The 18,804-nt window shown below is 42.4% G+C and overlaps 1 protein-coding gene across 1 annotated transcript in view; it reads right to left on the reverse strand.

The window, feature by feature from the left end:
- Positions 1–4,139: 4,139 nt before the first annotated feature.
- The window catches only part of UNC5C (unc-5 netrin receptor C), a 347,179-nt gene continuing 332,514 nt past the window's right edge, over positions 4,140–18,804 (reverse strand). Inside the window, 3 exon segments of the mRNA XM_038400403.2 lie at positions 4,140–10,245; positions 10,765–10,787; positions 10,790–10,946. Of these exon segments, the coding sequence (XP_038256331.1) occupies positions 10,081–10,245; positions 10,765–10,787; positions 10,790–10,946 (345 nt within the window). The 3' untranslated portion in view covers positions 4,140–10,080.

The following is an 18,804-nucleotide window of genomic DNA, read 5'->3' on the forward strand; positions in this document are numbered from 1 at the left end:
AATTGATGGAACTGTGTGGTCTTGACTCAGCAACCTACATGAGCATTTGCCTGAATGCTCACATAATGGTAAAACCAAAGTGACATCTGCATAGTCAACGGTGTTTATCCACTGCTTGTATTTTGACCAAGATCTGTGCTCGTCTGGCATACTCAGAGGGGTGCAACACTTTACTTCATGTTAGCATTAGGTATTACATTAGATCATATTAAAGAAGGTCTGTATTAAAATCAGATGAGTTTGATTCCCCATAGTTTAAATTCCAGGGTCTTACTAATTAAGAGGTCTCTTGGTTTTTACTGTTTCTCTCCCTGTGTGAAACTTGCAAGCTGCTAATGGTGTTAGTACATCCTAAGACAGTCTGGCTACAAAGTATGGCTTTGAGAACAAACTACTCAGACTCAAAGCGATACTTTGTAACACAGCACAGACTCCATGCCCTTTTGTTGTATTTATCTTGCTTTAACAATTGTGATCTAAAAATAGAGAGGATTTATGTGGATGGATGCTTGGTGTGGTTAATAAATGAACAGGGAGGTGCCAGCCTAAGAATCCAGTGTCAATTGGCCAAAGAAACAACCAGAGCACCCCCGGAGGACAGACTGGAATCCACCCAACAGCCTCAAGGAGGGGAGAACCCAAGAACAAGAGAACATCTGGGAGCACAGAGCTGTCGGCAATGTGCCATCTGCTGATTCAGCAACAGCATAATGAAGCAATTCCCATAGACTGGCATAGGAATAAATTCCTATAAAAATGGGACTCTAGAAAGTGAGAACGTTGTGGTCTGATTCTGCTAATTAACTTCTAGGAGCATCAAATGTGCATCTAACAAGGCTCTGCTCCCTCCTCATGGCCAGGCCACCTGGCCAGTGGCTTGGCACAAGCAACTATGATGATAACCTTGCAGAACCTGTGTATGAATGTGTGAATAAATATGAAATTGAATGTTATAGCTATAACTGCTTACTATGATTCTTTCTCTGATCACAATAAATGTGGCATTTTGCCTTATTCCCTTTAAGATCCTGCTGTTTTTTGTTATTGGTATAAGTTTGTCTTTAATCTTCAAAAATGCTTTAGAAATGAATAGGCACAGGGCCTGATTCCACACTCCACAATGCAGAGCACTTGCACAGCCCAAGGGGATGACTACTCAAGCAACTGAAGGGTAAGAGAACCATCAATTGTTTGACACACCATGCAGTAGCTTAGTGGGTTAGGATTGGGATAACTGCTTTCTGGCTGCTGAAAGAACATTGAATTTCTGTGTATTGAAGACCCAGTAAAGACACATGCATGTTTATGGGGAAACTTGAGAAGGGGGCATCGAATAGTCTTCAGCCATTTTGAAGACAGACTTTTCAAACTGATCCAAGAAGCTGGGTTCTTCCACTGCTGCACAAAGTGTGAAAAGACATTAATCCAGTTTCTCCCCTGGTGAAGTCACTGAGGCCAACCAAGTTAAATTTAACCCTGATGATCTCAAGTCAGGGAGGGGATGAGAACATCACTCACTAAGTAACCAATCTAATAAAGGCTGTACAGCTTGCCAAAAAGGAGGCTGAGGCAAAGATAAGTCTCCAGTCAGCATTTCAGTTGTGGTGATTCCCATGGTTCTTCAAGGTTTAGGTAGAGCTCTGGTTTGAGCTGAGCATAGTGCAGGAAGGAGCAATGCTTGGTCCCCCACTGCTTCTAGATTTTTTTTCTCCCCGCCCCCCCACCCCATCAGACACTGGGCCAAGCTGCCTGTTTCCTCATGGGAAGATGGGGTAGGGCAAGAGTCACCAGACAGCTTCATCTCTGCCCTGGACTAGGCTTTTAACCTTGGCAGCTGGCATATTGACTAAATTTTCAATATTGGTCTTGATTCTGATCTCACACCCATCCATGCCATATAGCTCCATTAGGAGTAACTGCATTACTTTTGACTCTACACCAGTGTATGGTAATTGAGGAGAGAATTGGGCTTAGAGTGCCTCAACAGGGGACCCTCAACTGCTTCCCTGAAGTAGGCAGTATCTATCACCAACTCCAAGCCTTCAAAAATCATGAAGGCTTTACATTATTTTGGGTTTTTAATTGCTATCTGGTTTCTGCACCTTCTGGATATATTCAAGTCATATGTTCAATCTTTTTCTCTGCAATTATGGTAGCTAGAAAAGTACTCAACTCCACTTCAGTTTTAATAACTCTAGGAGCTGGGCCTTTGAGGAAAACAATCAGATACTGCTAGACTAGAGGTTGGCAACAGTTGTGTACAAAGCCCCTTTGAATGAGAGGCCTAGCATACTCTTATTCGTGTGAAACCTCATTTCAGGAGGCATTTTATGATTGTTCCTGTCTACCACTGGGAGAAGTTTAATATTTGCTTCAGCAGTCTGCTGGCATCTGATATCAGTTTACTCAGTGCAGGCACCCCAAGAATGAGGTCCTAGCCTACTCAGCTCTTTCTGTGCTTCACCCTCCACTATATTGAGGTACAAAAACTTTTTTAACCTGGTACAATTGCATTTTCCTCTCCTATGGAAGAAAACCCTGTAAAATTAGCCATCCACTGTCCTGGCTGTTCCCAATAGGAATGGTAGATTCCACAATCCTGAGCAGTACCATCAGGGCTTAGCTCAGCTAATCAATTCTTTGGCAATGGTCATGCCTTGGTCTCTTCTGTTCTTTGCCTGTGCTACACAAGTTTAGCCTTCTGAGGACCGATAGGTTAAGTTCACCTAACCCTATTGGGTGAAATGTAATGCAGTGGGGCTATATAGGAGGTCAGAGTAGGATAATCTCAGCATCCTTTTGTGGGTTTAAAATTAAATAACTTCATTATAGGTTCTGCTCTTGTGAAGCTTTTCAAGGCTACTGGTCTGCTGAGTGGTAAAGGAATATGATGCCATTTCCCCAAAGCCTCACTAAATACACCTGTGCTCTAGGCATATTTCTTTCAACTTAAGTCCAAATTTTGCCCTGCCTTACACACTTGGACACACACTTTCACTGTTTACTCTTGTGTTGATCTTTAAATGCTGCAATAATGGCCTGACAGTGCTAGACACTTTGTTACTCATGAGAGTCTGGTGTAGGTACAATAACCAAAAACACATTAAAATACTGATGTTCAATCCCCCCAACTGGATCTTAACTCAAATAGTAGCAACTGCATGGTCCTGCTTCTGCAGATTCTTAATTTCTGGGTTATAAACCCCACAGGGGGTGACAGTCAGTCGCAATAGCTTTGAAATGCATATTAAAAATAAAAATCTCAGCATCTATTCACTTTTTTCAGTTCATTTCAAATTGCAGGACATGATGTCCCTCTATAAATTTGTTGTACTGATCCCTGCTTCTCTTGTGCAGCATTTTAGAAGTAAGACTGGGTCCTGACATATGTTTATATCCAACCACCACTTCTCTCGAGGACACAGATGTGCAAAAATATAAAAACAAACGGCACCTCCTGCCTTCCAAGATGAGAGTTCAAAGAGCACAAAGGGATGCTTATTTGGACACCAGCTTGTTTTTTCTAGTTGCTTATAAATATAATTTATTACCTGTTTAAAAATTCTTTCTTACACTTTGTACATGTCAGGCTGACAGAATAAATGCAGGCATTTACAAACAGAGGGAAGGAGAGAAAAGGGAGAAGAGGCACACTCAGAACTAGTAAACCACACCTCCACTGTACAGCAATACAAATAATGCAATGGCTAGCACTTCTCTGTTAGTAATTCTTTAGAAAAGGAATTGCATAGAAGATACAGCAACAGAAAAATGAAAACCAAACAAAATACATCTTGGTATCGAAACATCACGCAAAAAAACCAAACTCCAACAACCTTAAGTAACGTCTCTGTAGTGGAACTGTGACATACCTTCAAAGCATGGGCCATGCAAGATTTTCCTTTGTTAGAGACCTCTGTGTTTTAAAAAGGTATTGACTGGGTGATCTGCATGTCACTATTCAGTATTAAATGGAAAGAGGGCATTTTACTAAATGAAGTCAAACATGTACATCCTGTACTACAGCTGGGGAGAACAAATGCTCAATACTGATAGTGTTTTATGCCCTGCTCTGAAGGGGTTGGTGGCTGATGCAGGGGTTGGAGAATGAGAGCCCACCATGTAGTTTGCTCTTTTGCAGGCTTATTTCTTTTTAGGATCCGTGGTTTACACATTCCTGTAGATTGGTGGAAATGGCCACCTAAGCTCTGGCAAACAAAGCAAGCTGTTCTCAGCTAAGGCTTGTTCTGCCCCTGGATGCCACCAGAAATCAATATCCTGCTTTGAATGACGTGACATCTGGGTTCTTAAAAGAAAACCCGGCCGTTAGCTTGGTGCTGGAACTATTGAGTCTCCTGCAATGAGTAGGTCAAATCCAGAGTACAATACACACATAGCAATTAGTTTCTCTGTAAACAGTAGCAAAGACTAATGTACACTTTCACTGACATCATAAGAAATGCTAAATACCCATTCACCTATACAGATGAGTGGAATTATTTATATTTTTTGTATAGGCATTGCTTGAGGAGGGACTTCCATATGTTGGGTTAGGGGGGACTTTGAGACATACCAAGCTTAAATGGGGGGGGGGGGTAAGTGAATCAGTTTGTATCCAGACATGAGCTCACGCCACCAGCCAGAGTGTTCAGTTTTGGGGGTTTAGTGAAGGCCCATCCCCATGCATTATCTTGGCAGTTCCCAACGCTCTTAGTACTGAAACCATTACCTCCCTCCTGCCACAGCTCTGCTTACCTGAGCTTGCAGTGATGCTAAACACTGAATTTTGGACATCACTTTCATTTTTTTCCCATTGGCATGAAATGGAGCATGCAGACAAGGGATTATAACTTCACTGTAGAGTCCTTTCCAAAGCAGCAGCTAGGCTGTGAGGAAGTAGGAATCGCTTATTCAACCACCCTTATCTGCCATAATAGCTAAGGGCCTCCAGCACTTTAAATAAGGGCCCCCCCACCCCCTTCAACTTTGAAATCCCCACCTTGATGGGAACATAATACTGCAATGTGCCTTACAAAACTTTGCAAGCTAAATGCTCAAAATAGAGACGAGAAATAGCAATAAGGGTGACCCTGAAGTGAATGTGAAGTGAAGTGACCTGGTTGGAGTCCCTCACAGGGGAAGGTGTAAAGGCTCTGTTTTTATTCATAAACCACTTGCATCCTCAGTTTGAATGACCTCTGAGGGTGACTAGTCATTTCAGGGCCAGCCACCCAATCAGAAAAATACCTGAAAAGATTTTCAAATGCTCAGTAAGGTAGTTTAAAAAGTGCCCTGAACTTAGGATCAAACAGACTCAACTGCATTATCTTGTATAAAATTAATCTAAGTGCTGTAGTCACTACTCTGCTAAAACATACAACAAAGTCTAAGAGTTAAAAAACCCCAAACCTATTTTGGGTAGCAAGACAAGAATCCCCCTGGACACTATCCATAATGATCGGTTTACTCTGTAAACACTATAGGTGATCAACAGAATATCTTAGTTCTAATATGCCTCCCAAACAGCTAAATGTCCGGTGAATGTTTACATTTCTGTCTTGGTCACTAACCGTCTCCTACAAAATCAAATCCTGTCTGAAGAGACCTCAATCACTTCAGAATGTACATGGTTCATAAAAATCATCATCATCCGGTCTCACACTGTTCAGTATGATACAGCTGGTGTGCATGTAAAACTTACAGGGGACTTATCCAGTACACTGACAGCCACCTTTACGAGGAAAACAACACAAAAGAACTCAAAGCAATGACATTAAAACAACTCCATCCAATAGTGATTTTAAATCAGAAACTAAAGATTTTCTTTAAAGTCTGTAGATACTTTTTTATACATATATTTATATGTAACATATATTTTATTTATATCATTAGCAACCAACATGTAATGAGGAGGTGGCATAATGAGCAGCAAAATTGCAATAACTCAAAAACATGAGGTGGGCAATGAAAATATTAAGCTTCTTTAAAAAAAAAAGTAAATATGTTGAGGATAAGAAGCATGCAGTCATTTTTTAAACAAGCTGAATCACCCACTGTAAATGTTATGACAGTTCTTAAGGGTTGGTGCTGTCTGCACAACTGAATTGCCATTCTAAACAGCCAGCTCACAAAATGTATTTCCCTCCGGTAATATACAAGGTAATCTTTATTAGTTTTAAGCTGGTGTCAGTATTCCGTAAAGAGTATGGTCCTTAGCACTAGAGGGCAGTGTGTACAAACATTCAGAGGTAAGGACTGCTTCTATTTTCTCCCATCCAAGGGATTTTGAAAGTGTATCTCTCTTCCCCAGAAACACACCCCACCTCCATTTCCTCAGTGGAACGGATGCATATTGAATGTGGAGCACTCCACGTGGAATTTAGAAAGATGGGTTTTGAGCTGCAAATGTATCTGCCATCCATGAACCACTTAGGCCTTTTTCGGGGTTGGAAGAAAACCTCCAAAACAAAGGAAGCTTGAATTGATGTGGAAGTTAAAGCGAGAGAGCTAAAGGTTTGGATGGGACTCAGAGGGGCACCAGATTCCCAAATCAGTTATCCAAGGAGATGCAATTGCAAAGTATAACCGGTTACCTATCGCTAATCTTGAGCGTTAATTTATGTTGGACCATTCAACAGAAACATTTAGGCTAGACCAAAAGCCTGTATGGTGTCATTAGACCCTGCCACCTGTGTGAACCTACTGCAAGGGAAGGGAAGTAAAGAGCACTTTTGCCCCTACACTATATTACTTGAGATCTTTTTGGATTACTGGACACCCAAGCAGAGGGGCTGGAATAAGAATAGGCACAACTGTGGTTCTGAGTCAGGAGCACCTTTCTCAACAAGTGGCAATATTAGTTTGGACAGGCACTCACTCTCCACCCCCCTCAGATTATGGGCTAACCTTTTCATACTGACCAATCCCTTCGCGACAAAGCGAGGGAAGTACATCGAGAATGATGTTGACCTGCTGTCACAATTACTTACAAAAATCACCCAGCTGTAGATTTTTTTTTAAACCAGAGAACAGACATTCCATTGGCAAATAGCGCTCCAACACCAAGCTTATGCTTAAGGCAGCTTAGTCTGTGCCTATCAGAAACTTCCTCTCATGGTTAAGGTGAGAAGGCTGCAGATTTTCTTACTGAGTGAAAATGTACAGTCGCGAGTTCAAAGGATCTTAGAGGTTTATACCCCAAAAGCTGTTCTTAGGAGCGGAAGGCAGGAGCTGAGAGACAGAAAAGCGCATCAGCCTGTCCTGAACAGCAGCCCAGCAAGAAGAGTATGAAAGATGTACCTGCTTGGAGCTGAAAGCTGTAACTTAGGGAGGAAAACTGGGACACATCTTTCAGCCCCACTGAGGAGGAACAGAGCGTGGGAAAATGGTTAAAATGTTGCTGAAAGGCAGGGACTCTGCTTCCCTAAAGAGGGAGAAATGAAGGAGCCAGAAGGCCATAGATGAGGCTAGGTTAGGAAGGCCTATTGGAGACAAGAGGGGAGTAGCGGGGAAGGCTAGAGGAAATGGTGAGACTGAGCCAAAACCCACTCAGGTCTATGGAAAGACTTACATGGGGTTTAGATTAGGCCCAAAAACAACAGGATTATAAAGCAGCATATGAAAAAGACAATCAGGTTGAAAGCGCATCAGAGAGAGTACTCCACACTAAAACGCAGGCAGATTTTGAAGGTAAGAACCTGTGCACACCAGCCTCTGAGTCTATATCTGGGTTTCACCACTTGTGAGTTGCTGGCAAACTGCTCTCCACCCAGGGAATGGTTTTATGAACATTGTCCTGTGTTTAATAAATACACTGTCGGTGATACTGAACTGAACCTAAAAAGCCTACGGAAATGTCAAAATGGGGGAAAGGTCAGATAAAATTCGCCTTCCATTATGACGAATGACATTTCCACAGTTACGTTTAAAAATGCAGACTTTAAAACCTGAGGAGAAAAAAAATCCCATAGAAGAATACAAAGTGAGAAGAATATAAATAAATAAATAAAATAACCAGGGTCTGGCTCGATGGCATGAGTGAGAATGCTTTCCTAGCATTGGAAGTGAAAGGAAAAGTTAGGACAAAATATTGAAAGTGTATGCCCTGCATCATGCAAAGGAGTCACTCCCCCACTAAGCACAAAGCAAAACAAGTCTGCAAAGAAATGGCAACCGGAAAAACAACAGTTAGCTTTACTTGCCTAACTCCCCACATCAGCTGTTTGCGCACAACAAAATGGCCAAGAGGGACATGGGATGAAAACAAATGAGCACGTTCTACAACAGCAGAAATGAGTTCCAGCCGTAACTGCTGAGACAACTGTGAAGAGCATTTATTGGGTGTGGAAATAGCGAGGAGAAAGCTCTGCTGTAGGGCAGAGTTCAACACCATTATTCTACACTGTCCTGTGGGGTGGAACTCTCATGATCTCCAGTGGCACTTCCCTGCTTGGAGGCAGAGCAGCAGTAAAGATCCACCATATGGATCACCCACAGCAGAATTTGCCCGTAGAATGAAATGGAGCAGCCTCCCATTACATAATTGTCCTCCACTATCATACACCTTTGACTAAAACTGAAGGGACTGATTTTCAGTGGGGCTGAGCACCCACAATCCCAAAGAAAGTAAATGGGAGTGGTGGCTGCTCAAGAGCTGTTTAAAAAAAAAATCAGAGCCCAAGGTCTTAATTTTCCAGAATATACATGCATGTTTTTGCACACGCATTGCCTGATGTCACACATGAATATCATTCATGAGAAGTACCTGCATACTGTTGCTACACGTGCTTCTGAAAATTAAGGGCTATGTGCGGTTTGTTTGGGAGGGTATATTCACAGCACTGGCATGGGGCAGCCCCGGCTTCCAGCATAACAATAAGATATTTGCTCCTCGAATCATTAGTAAATAGGGGGCATTGCAGAAGCTCACATGGTGCGATAGTTGGCACTCATTGAACTAGATCCTCTGCTGGTGTAAATCATTGACTTTAATTGACACCAGTGGAGGATCTGGTCCAGCATATGCTAACCACGTGAGCATGCCTTGTCGGCAAAGCGAGGCCTTGGAGGGTGAGCACAATGGCTGAAGAAGGGGAGGGAGTGTGGCATTTGAAAGGAAGTGTGTTAGAAGAACCCACGCAGTCCCAGAAGGGAGAGAACAAGTTCTGCCTACACTTGAATGATACATGCTACTGCTGACAAAATTAGAAATTAAAATAAAATAATAATAATAATCCTTGCATTAGATACTTATCGGTAAATAATCATTATAGCAAAATCTGCAGGGTTATTTCCTTCCACGCAACCAACCCACACTCCAAATTGCATCTCTCTCATGCACACACACTTTCTTTAAGAAGGGAGTGGGTTATATTGTGAGTTGAAAATGAATCCTTATCTTCCCTACAACCCTACAGCTATTTTTCACAATGAACCCGTGGAATTCCCTTGGGGGAGGTGGGGAGAGAGACATGCATTCCTGCTTAGCACCCAGATTATCTACTTTCCAGATGCACACGTTTCAAAACACTGGTCTTACAACCAGATCTAAGAAACAGAACAATGATGGGAGGATTATTTTGAGACACTTGATGCACGGATTTGTAGCAAAGTCTGAATTTCACTGGAAATTGATGATCAGAAATAGCCACAACCAACCGTCCACAGCTTTGTCTAGAATGGCTTTAAACAAAAATATAAAGAGCCCTGGACAGTCTCCTTACCCCTGTCCGGTATTTGATGTAAACAATGTCCATAGAAACTGGGATTGTTAAGAAAGTTTATCCATACATCTGGACAGCAATAAAAAGCGTTTCCTAGGAAACTGTAAAATCCTGTACCAAGCAGTGTACAGCCAAGCTGAGGGGAACGTTAGGTTGATTTATATTTTCAAGGTACAACTTTGCATGATTTCTTTTAGATCCTGTCATAATGTACAAGGAGAACATACGTGAAAGTCAGGGCTGATTTTTTCTTCTCTGAAATGTCTTTTGTGAAACTCATTGGTCTGGGTATTCATTTTGTTTCTTATTTGTAGCTCATAGGGCAATACCACTCCCCTATTTCCATTCCGAGGTTGCATCAATATTTTCCTTCTGCCGCTAAAGAAACAACTGTCTCGTGTCTTCCCATTTCTTCGAGGACTGCCGCCAACATGCTCAGGGTTGCCATCTGGAAAATTCTGGCTTCCCAAAGATCTAGGATCACGCACGTAGGACTCGATTTTGTAGCAAATAATTTAGGTACCTGCAACAGAATGAAGGGAAATGGTCTTCTAAGACTGGCTGCCACTGTCAATGCTGATTCAAACTATCCACAAAGCACACCCAGTATGTACACTCTGCATGAGTGGGTTCACTGTGACTAGTCTGTAGGTCTTTGTGCTGCACTTGTGCACGGAAGCCTTCTGCACCGGATCTTCAGCTGGTGTAAATCAGGTTGCACCCCTGGCTAAATAGACCTGGGCCTTTAGACCAGCTGATGGGGATCTGCCCACCTATTCACAGTTGGTACTGTCCTCTTGCCTATGTGGGTTATTCCAAGCCTGCCAGTTTGTGGGCCACTTACTCTGTAAACATGCTCTTTGAGAAACTCCTCTTCCACTGAAGTCAATGGCAAATAGCCCACTGATTTCACTCAGACCAGGGTTGGGCCCTTAACAAGGACAACAGAGAGCGAGCTCACTTCCTGCGCACATACCTGTCTATAACAACAGCCCTTATGTAGTCACATCAGCCACATTGTAGAGTTCACCAGGCAACACACCCACCTGTCCAATTTCAGTTTTGGGCCAGCATCCTCCAGTCATGGCCCCTGGTCTGTGGGGCATCAAGGCTGCTGCAGAGCTTTTGTCTGATGGGCAGGGGAATACTGAAAGCGCTCGGTCCCACTATGGTGGTGATGGTACTTGCTGAATCCATGAGAGGATAATCAATGCCAGTCGGTTCCTAAGTTTTGTAGAAAGGGGTGGGGGTGGAAATAAAGGAGTGTTGTTACTGAACACAAAAGCAATCACCAAGCACAAAGTCAGAATCCCATTGCTCGCGTTAGTGGAGGAGCAGCCTCATGCTAATCAAGTTGTATATGCGCTTGATGTCAGTCATCTGAAGGAACAGAAATATTTATAGCTAACTTTGCACAGGCAGCAGGTTTATCACCACTCCAGGTTGCTCTATGTGAAAACCTCGGGCCCAGCTTGATCAGTAAATGTGACCGTTTGTGGAGAAACACCAAACTCTTTCTTAGGGCAGAATGCTACCCTTAGAACTGTACAGTAGATCTCAGTGCCTTCAGTGTGTGGGAAACTCTCCCTGATGTGGGGAGCCACAAGTATGGGGAGCAAGGAATATCAGAGGTGAATTTTGTGGGGAAGAGCATTTGGAGTCAGATGACAGAAAAAGTATCAAGGGGCCTATGTTTCCCGCCCATGTAAATAAAAATATGGAAGGATTTACCGCCCAAAGATGCATGGTACGTGGGGGAGAAGGGGTATTTTTGATATACCATTCCCTTTTTGGCATGGGGCCAGCCATGGTGTGCCAGGTACCAAGAGGTAGGGCAGCCCCCGTTGGGTAGTAAGGGGGAGACATTTCTCTTTAAATTCTCCTCTTCCTCACACACATGGAGAGACACAGATACAGAGCAAAGGCATCGCAGCAGCTCGGTGGATGTGCTGCTATTACCTCTCAGCGAGCACCTGTGCTCTGGGAGTCTTTTGATGGGGGACAAACCATGGAGAGAGAGTTCATGCCACTCCAGGCATTAGCTGATCCCTCATTTTTATGCGGACCTCAGTCTGCACTATGATGTGGAACGTGCTGCAACCCCACTCCCCGGCTCTCTCTTTTACACAAAGCCACGGGCTAACAAGCAACAGAGGCTTTACACAGAGGAGGAAGTATCCAGGCAGTCACCTTTCTCCTAGATCTACCCCTTGTGGTTTTCTTTGAAGTTCTACTCCCTTCTGTGTTGTCATCTGGCTGGCAGGAATAGGGGGAATGACGCCACCTCAGGCTATTACTTTACACCAAGACGCACATATTTGACATACATAACTGAATAATCTATGAATGACAAGTCGTGGGTCCTTTGAGGCAGGGATCTTGTCCATCTCCTTGTCTGAAAAGTGTTTTTAGCATGCGTTGGGTAGAGAGAAACCACCACCATAACAGTTAATAACATCGGGTAACTCTCGCAAGCTCTGGAGGTTACATTCTTTTAGGATCTTATCCAAACAAGTCTTGAGACTAAATTTTGGTTGCCGATGTCCAGAGAACAGACTGTCCTATGAGATCTAAGGTTCTTTGTCTGATAACACCTCAAGAACATCCATTCTAGTATTCTGGCCCATCTGCTTCCGGGCCCAGTCACAACCCAGAAGGGCAGGATGCATAAATGAAAAAGGGTGAAGGGAAAAAATGAACCAGACATTTTCAGTGATGCAGGAAAGCTCAGCTGGGTTCAGAATTTTTTTTTTTTATAATCCCAATGAAATCACCCTTTTAGAAGATAGAGGATCCTTCTTAAAGAGGAGGCATAGGCTCAACCTAAACCAAAATGGTAACGGCACACATAATTAAAAAGGGTGTAGAGTATTTTTTAAACAAAATGGCTTGTGAAAGCCAACAGGTGAGGAGCACACAGTTCGGGCAGAGATGTCTCTTAGGGATGAATTTATTAAAGGGCAGGGGACTCTATAGCCTAGTAAAGAGATTAGGAAAAAAGTAGGTCAAGTACAGGTAGGAATCCCTTTATGTAAGAGTCCCTTTAAATACAACACACGAAGGCAAGCAACTGAATATTAACAAAATGTACAGGTACTTACGTGCAAATGCTAGAAGTCTAACTGCTAAGATAGGTGAACTAGACAGTCTCACATCAACTGAGGATATTGAAATAATAGGCATTACAGAAACTTGTTGGAATGTTGATAATCATGGAACATAGTAATACCAGGGTATGAAATATATAGCAATGACAGAGTAGGTTGCACTGGTGGGGGAGTGGTACTACATGTAAAAGAAAGCATAGAGTCAAATAAGGTAAGAATCTTAAAACAAACTGTACCATGTATCAGGGGGTAGTCATGTTAGTCTGTATCCAAAAAACAATAAGGAGTCTGGTGGCACCTTAAAGATACAGATGCAACTGAAGAAGTGGTTTTTCACCCACAAAAGCTTATGCCCAAATAAATCTGTTAAGTCTTTAAGGTGCCAACAAACTGTACCATAGAATCTGTCTGGGTAGAAGCTCCATGCTTGAACAATAAGAGTATAGTAGTAGGAATATACTACTGACCACCTGATCAGGATGGTGACAGTGATTGTGATATGCTCAGGGAGATTGGAGAGCCTACAAAAGCAGAAAGCACAATAATAACGGGGGATTTCAACTATCCTCATATTGACTGGGTACATGTCACCTCAGGACATGATGCAGAAATAAAATGTCTGAACACCATAATGACCGCTTCTTGGAGCGACAAGTCCTGGAACCCACAAGAGGAGAAGTAATGACTGATTTAGTCCTAACTGAAGCACAGGATCTCGTCCAGGAGGTAGCTTCACCGCTCAGTAATAGTGATCATAATATAATTAAATTTAACATCCTGGTGGGGCGGGGGGGGGGGGAATAATACCCAAAAAAATCAACACAGTCACTTCAAAAAGGAGAAGTGCATAAAAATGAGGAGGCTTCTTAGACAAAAATTAAAAGGAGCTCTGTCACAAAAGTTAAATGCCAGCAAGCAGCAGGGGGGACTATTTAAAAACACCATAATAGAGGCTCAGGCCAAACGTTTCCCCTTAATCAGAAAAGATAATGAGATGACCAAAAGAATGTCACCATGGTTAAGCAGCAGAGTAATGTAGGTCATTAGAGACAAAAAGGCATCCATTAAACTTTGGAAGTCAAAACTTAGTGAGGATAATTAATAGGAAGGAGCACCAACTCTGGCAGGTTAAGTATAATTAGGCAGGCCAAGAAAGAGTTTGAGAAGCAACTTGCTAAAGATGCAAAAATTAACAGTAAGAATTGTTTAAAGAACATCAGAAGCAGGAAGCCTGCCAAACAGGCAATGGGGTGACTAGATGACAAAGGTGATATAAAAGAAAAGGAGTACTTGTGGCACCTTAGAGACTAACAAATTTATTAGAGCATAAGCTTTCATGAGCTACAGCTCGAGCTGTAGCTCACGAAAGCTTATGCTCTAATAAATTTGTTAGTCTCTAAGGTGCCACAAGTACTCCTTTTCTTTTTGCAAATACAGACTAACACGGCTGCTACTATGAAAGGTGATATAGGAGCACTCACAGAAGATAAGGCCGTTGCGGAGAAGTTAAATGAATTATTTGCATCAGTTTTCACTGCAGAGGATGTGGGGAAGATTCCCACACCTGAGCCGTTCTTTTTATATCATAAATCTGAGGAACTGTCCCAGATTGAGGTGTCTCCGGAGAAGGTTTTGGAACAATTTAATAAATTAAACTGTCATAAGTGTCACCAGGATCTCTGTGTGGCCCAAAAGCTTGTGTCTCTCACCAACAGAAGTTGGTCTAATAAAAGAGATTACCTCAGCCAACTTTTCTCTTCAGGACCAGGAGTTCTGAAGGAGCTCAATATGAAACTGTAGTATGAAACAAGCTTCCGTACCAGATGACTGGAAGGTGGCTAATGTAATGCCGACTTTTAAAAAGCCCGTCAGAGGGGATCCTGGTAATTACAAGCTGGTGAGTCTAATTTCAGTACCAGGCAAACTGGTAGAAACTACAGTAAAGAACAGAATTACCAGACACATAGATGAACACTATTTGTTGAGGAAGAGTCAACATGGCTTTTTGTAGATGGAAATTTTGCCCCACCAATCCATTCGACTTCTCTGATGGTGTCAACAAGCATATGAATACGTGTGATCCAGTCAATATAGTGTAGCTGGATTTTCAGAAAGCCTTTGACAAAGTCCCTCGCTACTAAGCTCCTAAGGAAACTAAATAGTTATGGGATAAGAGGGAAGGACCTCTCATGGATCAGTAACTGGTTAAAAGATAGGAAACAAAGGGTAAAATAAATGGTCAGTTTTCACAATGGAGAGAGGTAAACAGCAGTGTTCCCCAAGAATCTGTCCTGGAACCAGTGCAGTTCAACATATTAATTAACGATCTGGAAAAGGGATCAGTGAAGTTGCAAAGGTTGCAGATCAAACAATCTTGAATAATTTTGTAAAGTCCAAAGCTGACTGCGATCTCCCTAACCTGAGTGGCTGGGCAACAAATGTCAGATGAAATTCAACATTGATAAGTGGAAAGTAATGCACAGTGGAAAAAAAATAATCCCAACCATGCTTATATAATGATGGGTTCTAAATTAGCTGGTACCACTCAAGAAAGAGATCTTGAAGTAATTGTGGATAGTTTTCTGAAAACTTCAGCTCAGTGCTCAGCAGTGGTCCAAAAGGCTAACACAATGTTAGGAACAATTAGTAACAGAGAGAATATAAGACAGCAAATATCAAAAATATAAATAAATGTTTAAAAAAAAGGTGTGCCCACACCTTAAATACTGGGTCAGTTATGTCCCACCCCAAAAAGTTTATAGTGAAACTGGAAAAGGTACCAAGAAGCGCAACTAAGTTGAACAAGGGTATGGAACAGCTTCCACACAAGGAGAGACTAAAAATATTAGTGCTTTTCATCTTGGAAAAGAGACGATTAAGGGGGAGATATGACAAAGGTCTATAACATCATGAATGATGTGGAAAAAGCACCAAGAGAAGTGTTATTTACCCTTTCCCACAATACACATACCAGGGTTCACCCAATGAAATTAGTAGGCAGCGGGGTTAATACAAACAAGAGGAAATATTTTTTCACGCAATGCACAATTAACCTGTGGAATTCATTGCCATGGGATGTTGTGATGGCCAAAAGTAGAACTGGGTTCAAAAATAACTAGACAAGTTCATGGAGGATAGATCCATCAGTGGCTGTAAACCAAGATGGTCAGGGATGTTACCCCATGCTCGGGAGGACCCTAAACCTCTGAGTGCTAGAACATGGGGTGTTCTGTACATTCCCCCTGAAGGTCTGGTACTGGCCAGTGGCGGAGACAGTGTAATGGGCTAGATGGAGCACTGGTTTGACGCAGAATGGCCATTCTTGTGTTCTTATATTCTTATGTTGAGGGATCCCCTGAGGTTTTCAGGAATGAGGTTATCCATTAAGTGATTTCAGCAGGCCAGATCACAGAAGGTGCTGAGTGCCCTCAACTGCTTATGAAAACAATAGGAACTGAAGGTGATTGGCACCCTGGAAGCATGAGAGAAATCTCCCTAGAGTATGTTGAAGGTTGAAGTGATGGGAGTTGTCTTTCAGGAACAGGAACGTATAGGGGATAGCACAAGATATTTAAAGTGTGTTGGGGAAACCATGCAGGCCCACTAAAAACCAAACCAAAATCAGTCCGTAGCACCAGGCAATCTACTAACAGAATAGCAACACTTAGCTCGTGCAACGTGCTTTTCATCTGTAGGTATCAAAGCACATTACAAAGAAAGGAAAAATATAAACTATCCCCATTTTACAGATGGGGAAATTGATATGAAGTGGCTTGCCTAAGGTCATTCAGAAAGTGAGTGGCAGAGATGAGGCTAGAATCCAGGTGTCTTCTGTGATCACTAAACCGAAGAGAGAGAGAAAGCTCCAAATAAAACTGTGCATGAATAAGACCCAAGCCTCTCAGCTGAGTAATGGGTGCTTTAAAAAAGACCAAATACCGAATGGGAATTTTTAAAAAAGTACAACCCCCCCACCCCCAAATTGATATTTAATGTAGATGAAGGCAATAAAAAGCATCAATATGTGATCTAACTTACACCTGCAGCAGCACAAGGGAAGTGATTTTAATAATCGCTTTAGCTGATTGGAAAGGAAAAGCAAATGTTACCTGTGAACTACTAAAGCCATAACAAAATCTACTTTAAATGTCAATTTCTTTAGTTTTCTTCTAATTAACGTGTTGCTCTGTATAATTAGCTACAGGAGATGCTCTACAAACACAGCCGAGAACAGTCTCAAACCTTTACAATGCCTGGCTCAAGCTGCCATCACACAGCTTCCAGGAAATCTCATTCGCCAGCACCTCACCCTATAGCAGCAACCGGTCAAGGTTTCCCTAAACACTAGTATATAGTGGGAATAGCACATGTCAGCTCCATTCTTGGGCTTTGGATGGAATTATCCTGTATTTCCTTGTTTCCATTCCCCTATCTACTCCTTTTAGTATCTAGTCCATTCCAGCCAGGCTTTTTTAAAATGTTACATAACGACTTTTTATGATAGCCATTGAAATTCTTTGCTGGAGAATTATCTTCACACTAATGTGCACAAAGAACTACTGACTACGGTCTCTCTAATTACATACCAAACTGTGAGCAAAAGGCCTGTGTCAACAGCAAATTCTCTATCATTGACCCTGTCGGAGCTATTAACCCTGTTCATAGAGGCTAGTATCCTGGAACATGGAAGATACAGAATACAGGTTCTTCAGGGCAGTGGTAACTGGGAGCATCATAGAGGTGACACTTTTCCTCTCCATCTCCAGGTCAAAGCATACAATGGACAGAGTTCTCAGGGCACTCTGAAAGTCTGGCTGTGGCTCTGTGGTTGGCTGTTTGCCCTTGTGAAACTCAGGAATATTGCAGGGTTCATAAAGATTTCTGCACAAGGGCCTGTTTCTTGTGGGGAATTGGGGTCTTCTATAATTAAGGACTGGGCAAAGACTGAAAACCTCCCAGTCTCTCATATTTCCATACATTATCAGGCATATTCCAGTAGTCCCATCTGAGATCAGACCCCATTGGGGAAGTCTCTGTACAGATACGTAGTAAGACACTCTCCCTGGCCTGAAGAGTTTACAATCTAAGCAAAGACATACAAAGAGTGGGAGAAAGATGCATTATAATCCTTACTTTAAAGGTAGGAAACTGAGGCACACAGAGATTAAGAGACACGCCCAAGGTCACACAGGGAGTCTGTGGCAGAGCCAGGAATTTGACTTCGATTTCATGTCTCCCAGTTCAGAGTCCTAACCAACCACACAAGGCTGTTATTCTTCTCTTAGCTGTAGACAACTAAACACACTCTCTCTAGCTTCATCCCAGGACTTCTGTGCTACAGTCTAGCTGGGGTGAGGCAGGTTAGGAGCCATCCTATGCGTAAGAAGCCACGTGCTCCTTGCCATCAAAACTAGCACAGCAATAAAAGCTAATTCGTGTGGTGACAGCGTCCTGCATGTCAGCTCTTAGCACTGATTGCCCCTTCCATGGCGGATGTGGGAATGCCACCATGCACCAACTACGATGAGCAATTCTCATGATCCGTAGCCTCACTAATGAGTGCTATTTTCTCCCTGCATTAATCCCGGCTGGACGGAATCACAGAAGAAGACAATAGTATTATTTCTGTTCCCTTTGAAACTCTTACCAGATCCTATTACATATAAGCAGCAGAAGATAATTACAGTGTGTACTTGAGTTTCATTAAAGCTACCACCAACTCTTTCACTTCTCTGCTAGGTTAAATCAGAGATTACCTCAACGCAGCACTTATCCAGTAATTGTTTTTGATAGTAGTTTTACCATCTGTCTTTAATGTTATGTTGTCCCCAGTTGAATATACAACTTTACACCCAATAACCAAGCAGATGTTATGGGTAATGGTGCACATTGTCAGGGCCCTGCAGAATAAGTAACTTTCGGCTGTCATCTCACAGCCCTTCCGAAAGTCACCCACAAGAGCTCATTTTCCATGA

Source organism: Dermochelys coriacea, chromosome 4 (assembly GCF_009764565.3).
Source record: "Dermochelys coriacea isolate rDerCor1 chromosome 4, rDerCor1.pri.v4, whole genome shotgun sequence".
Classification (NCBI taxonomy): domain Eukaryota; kingdom Metazoa; phylum Chordata; order Testudines; family Dermochelyidae; genus Dermochelys; species Dermochelys coriacea.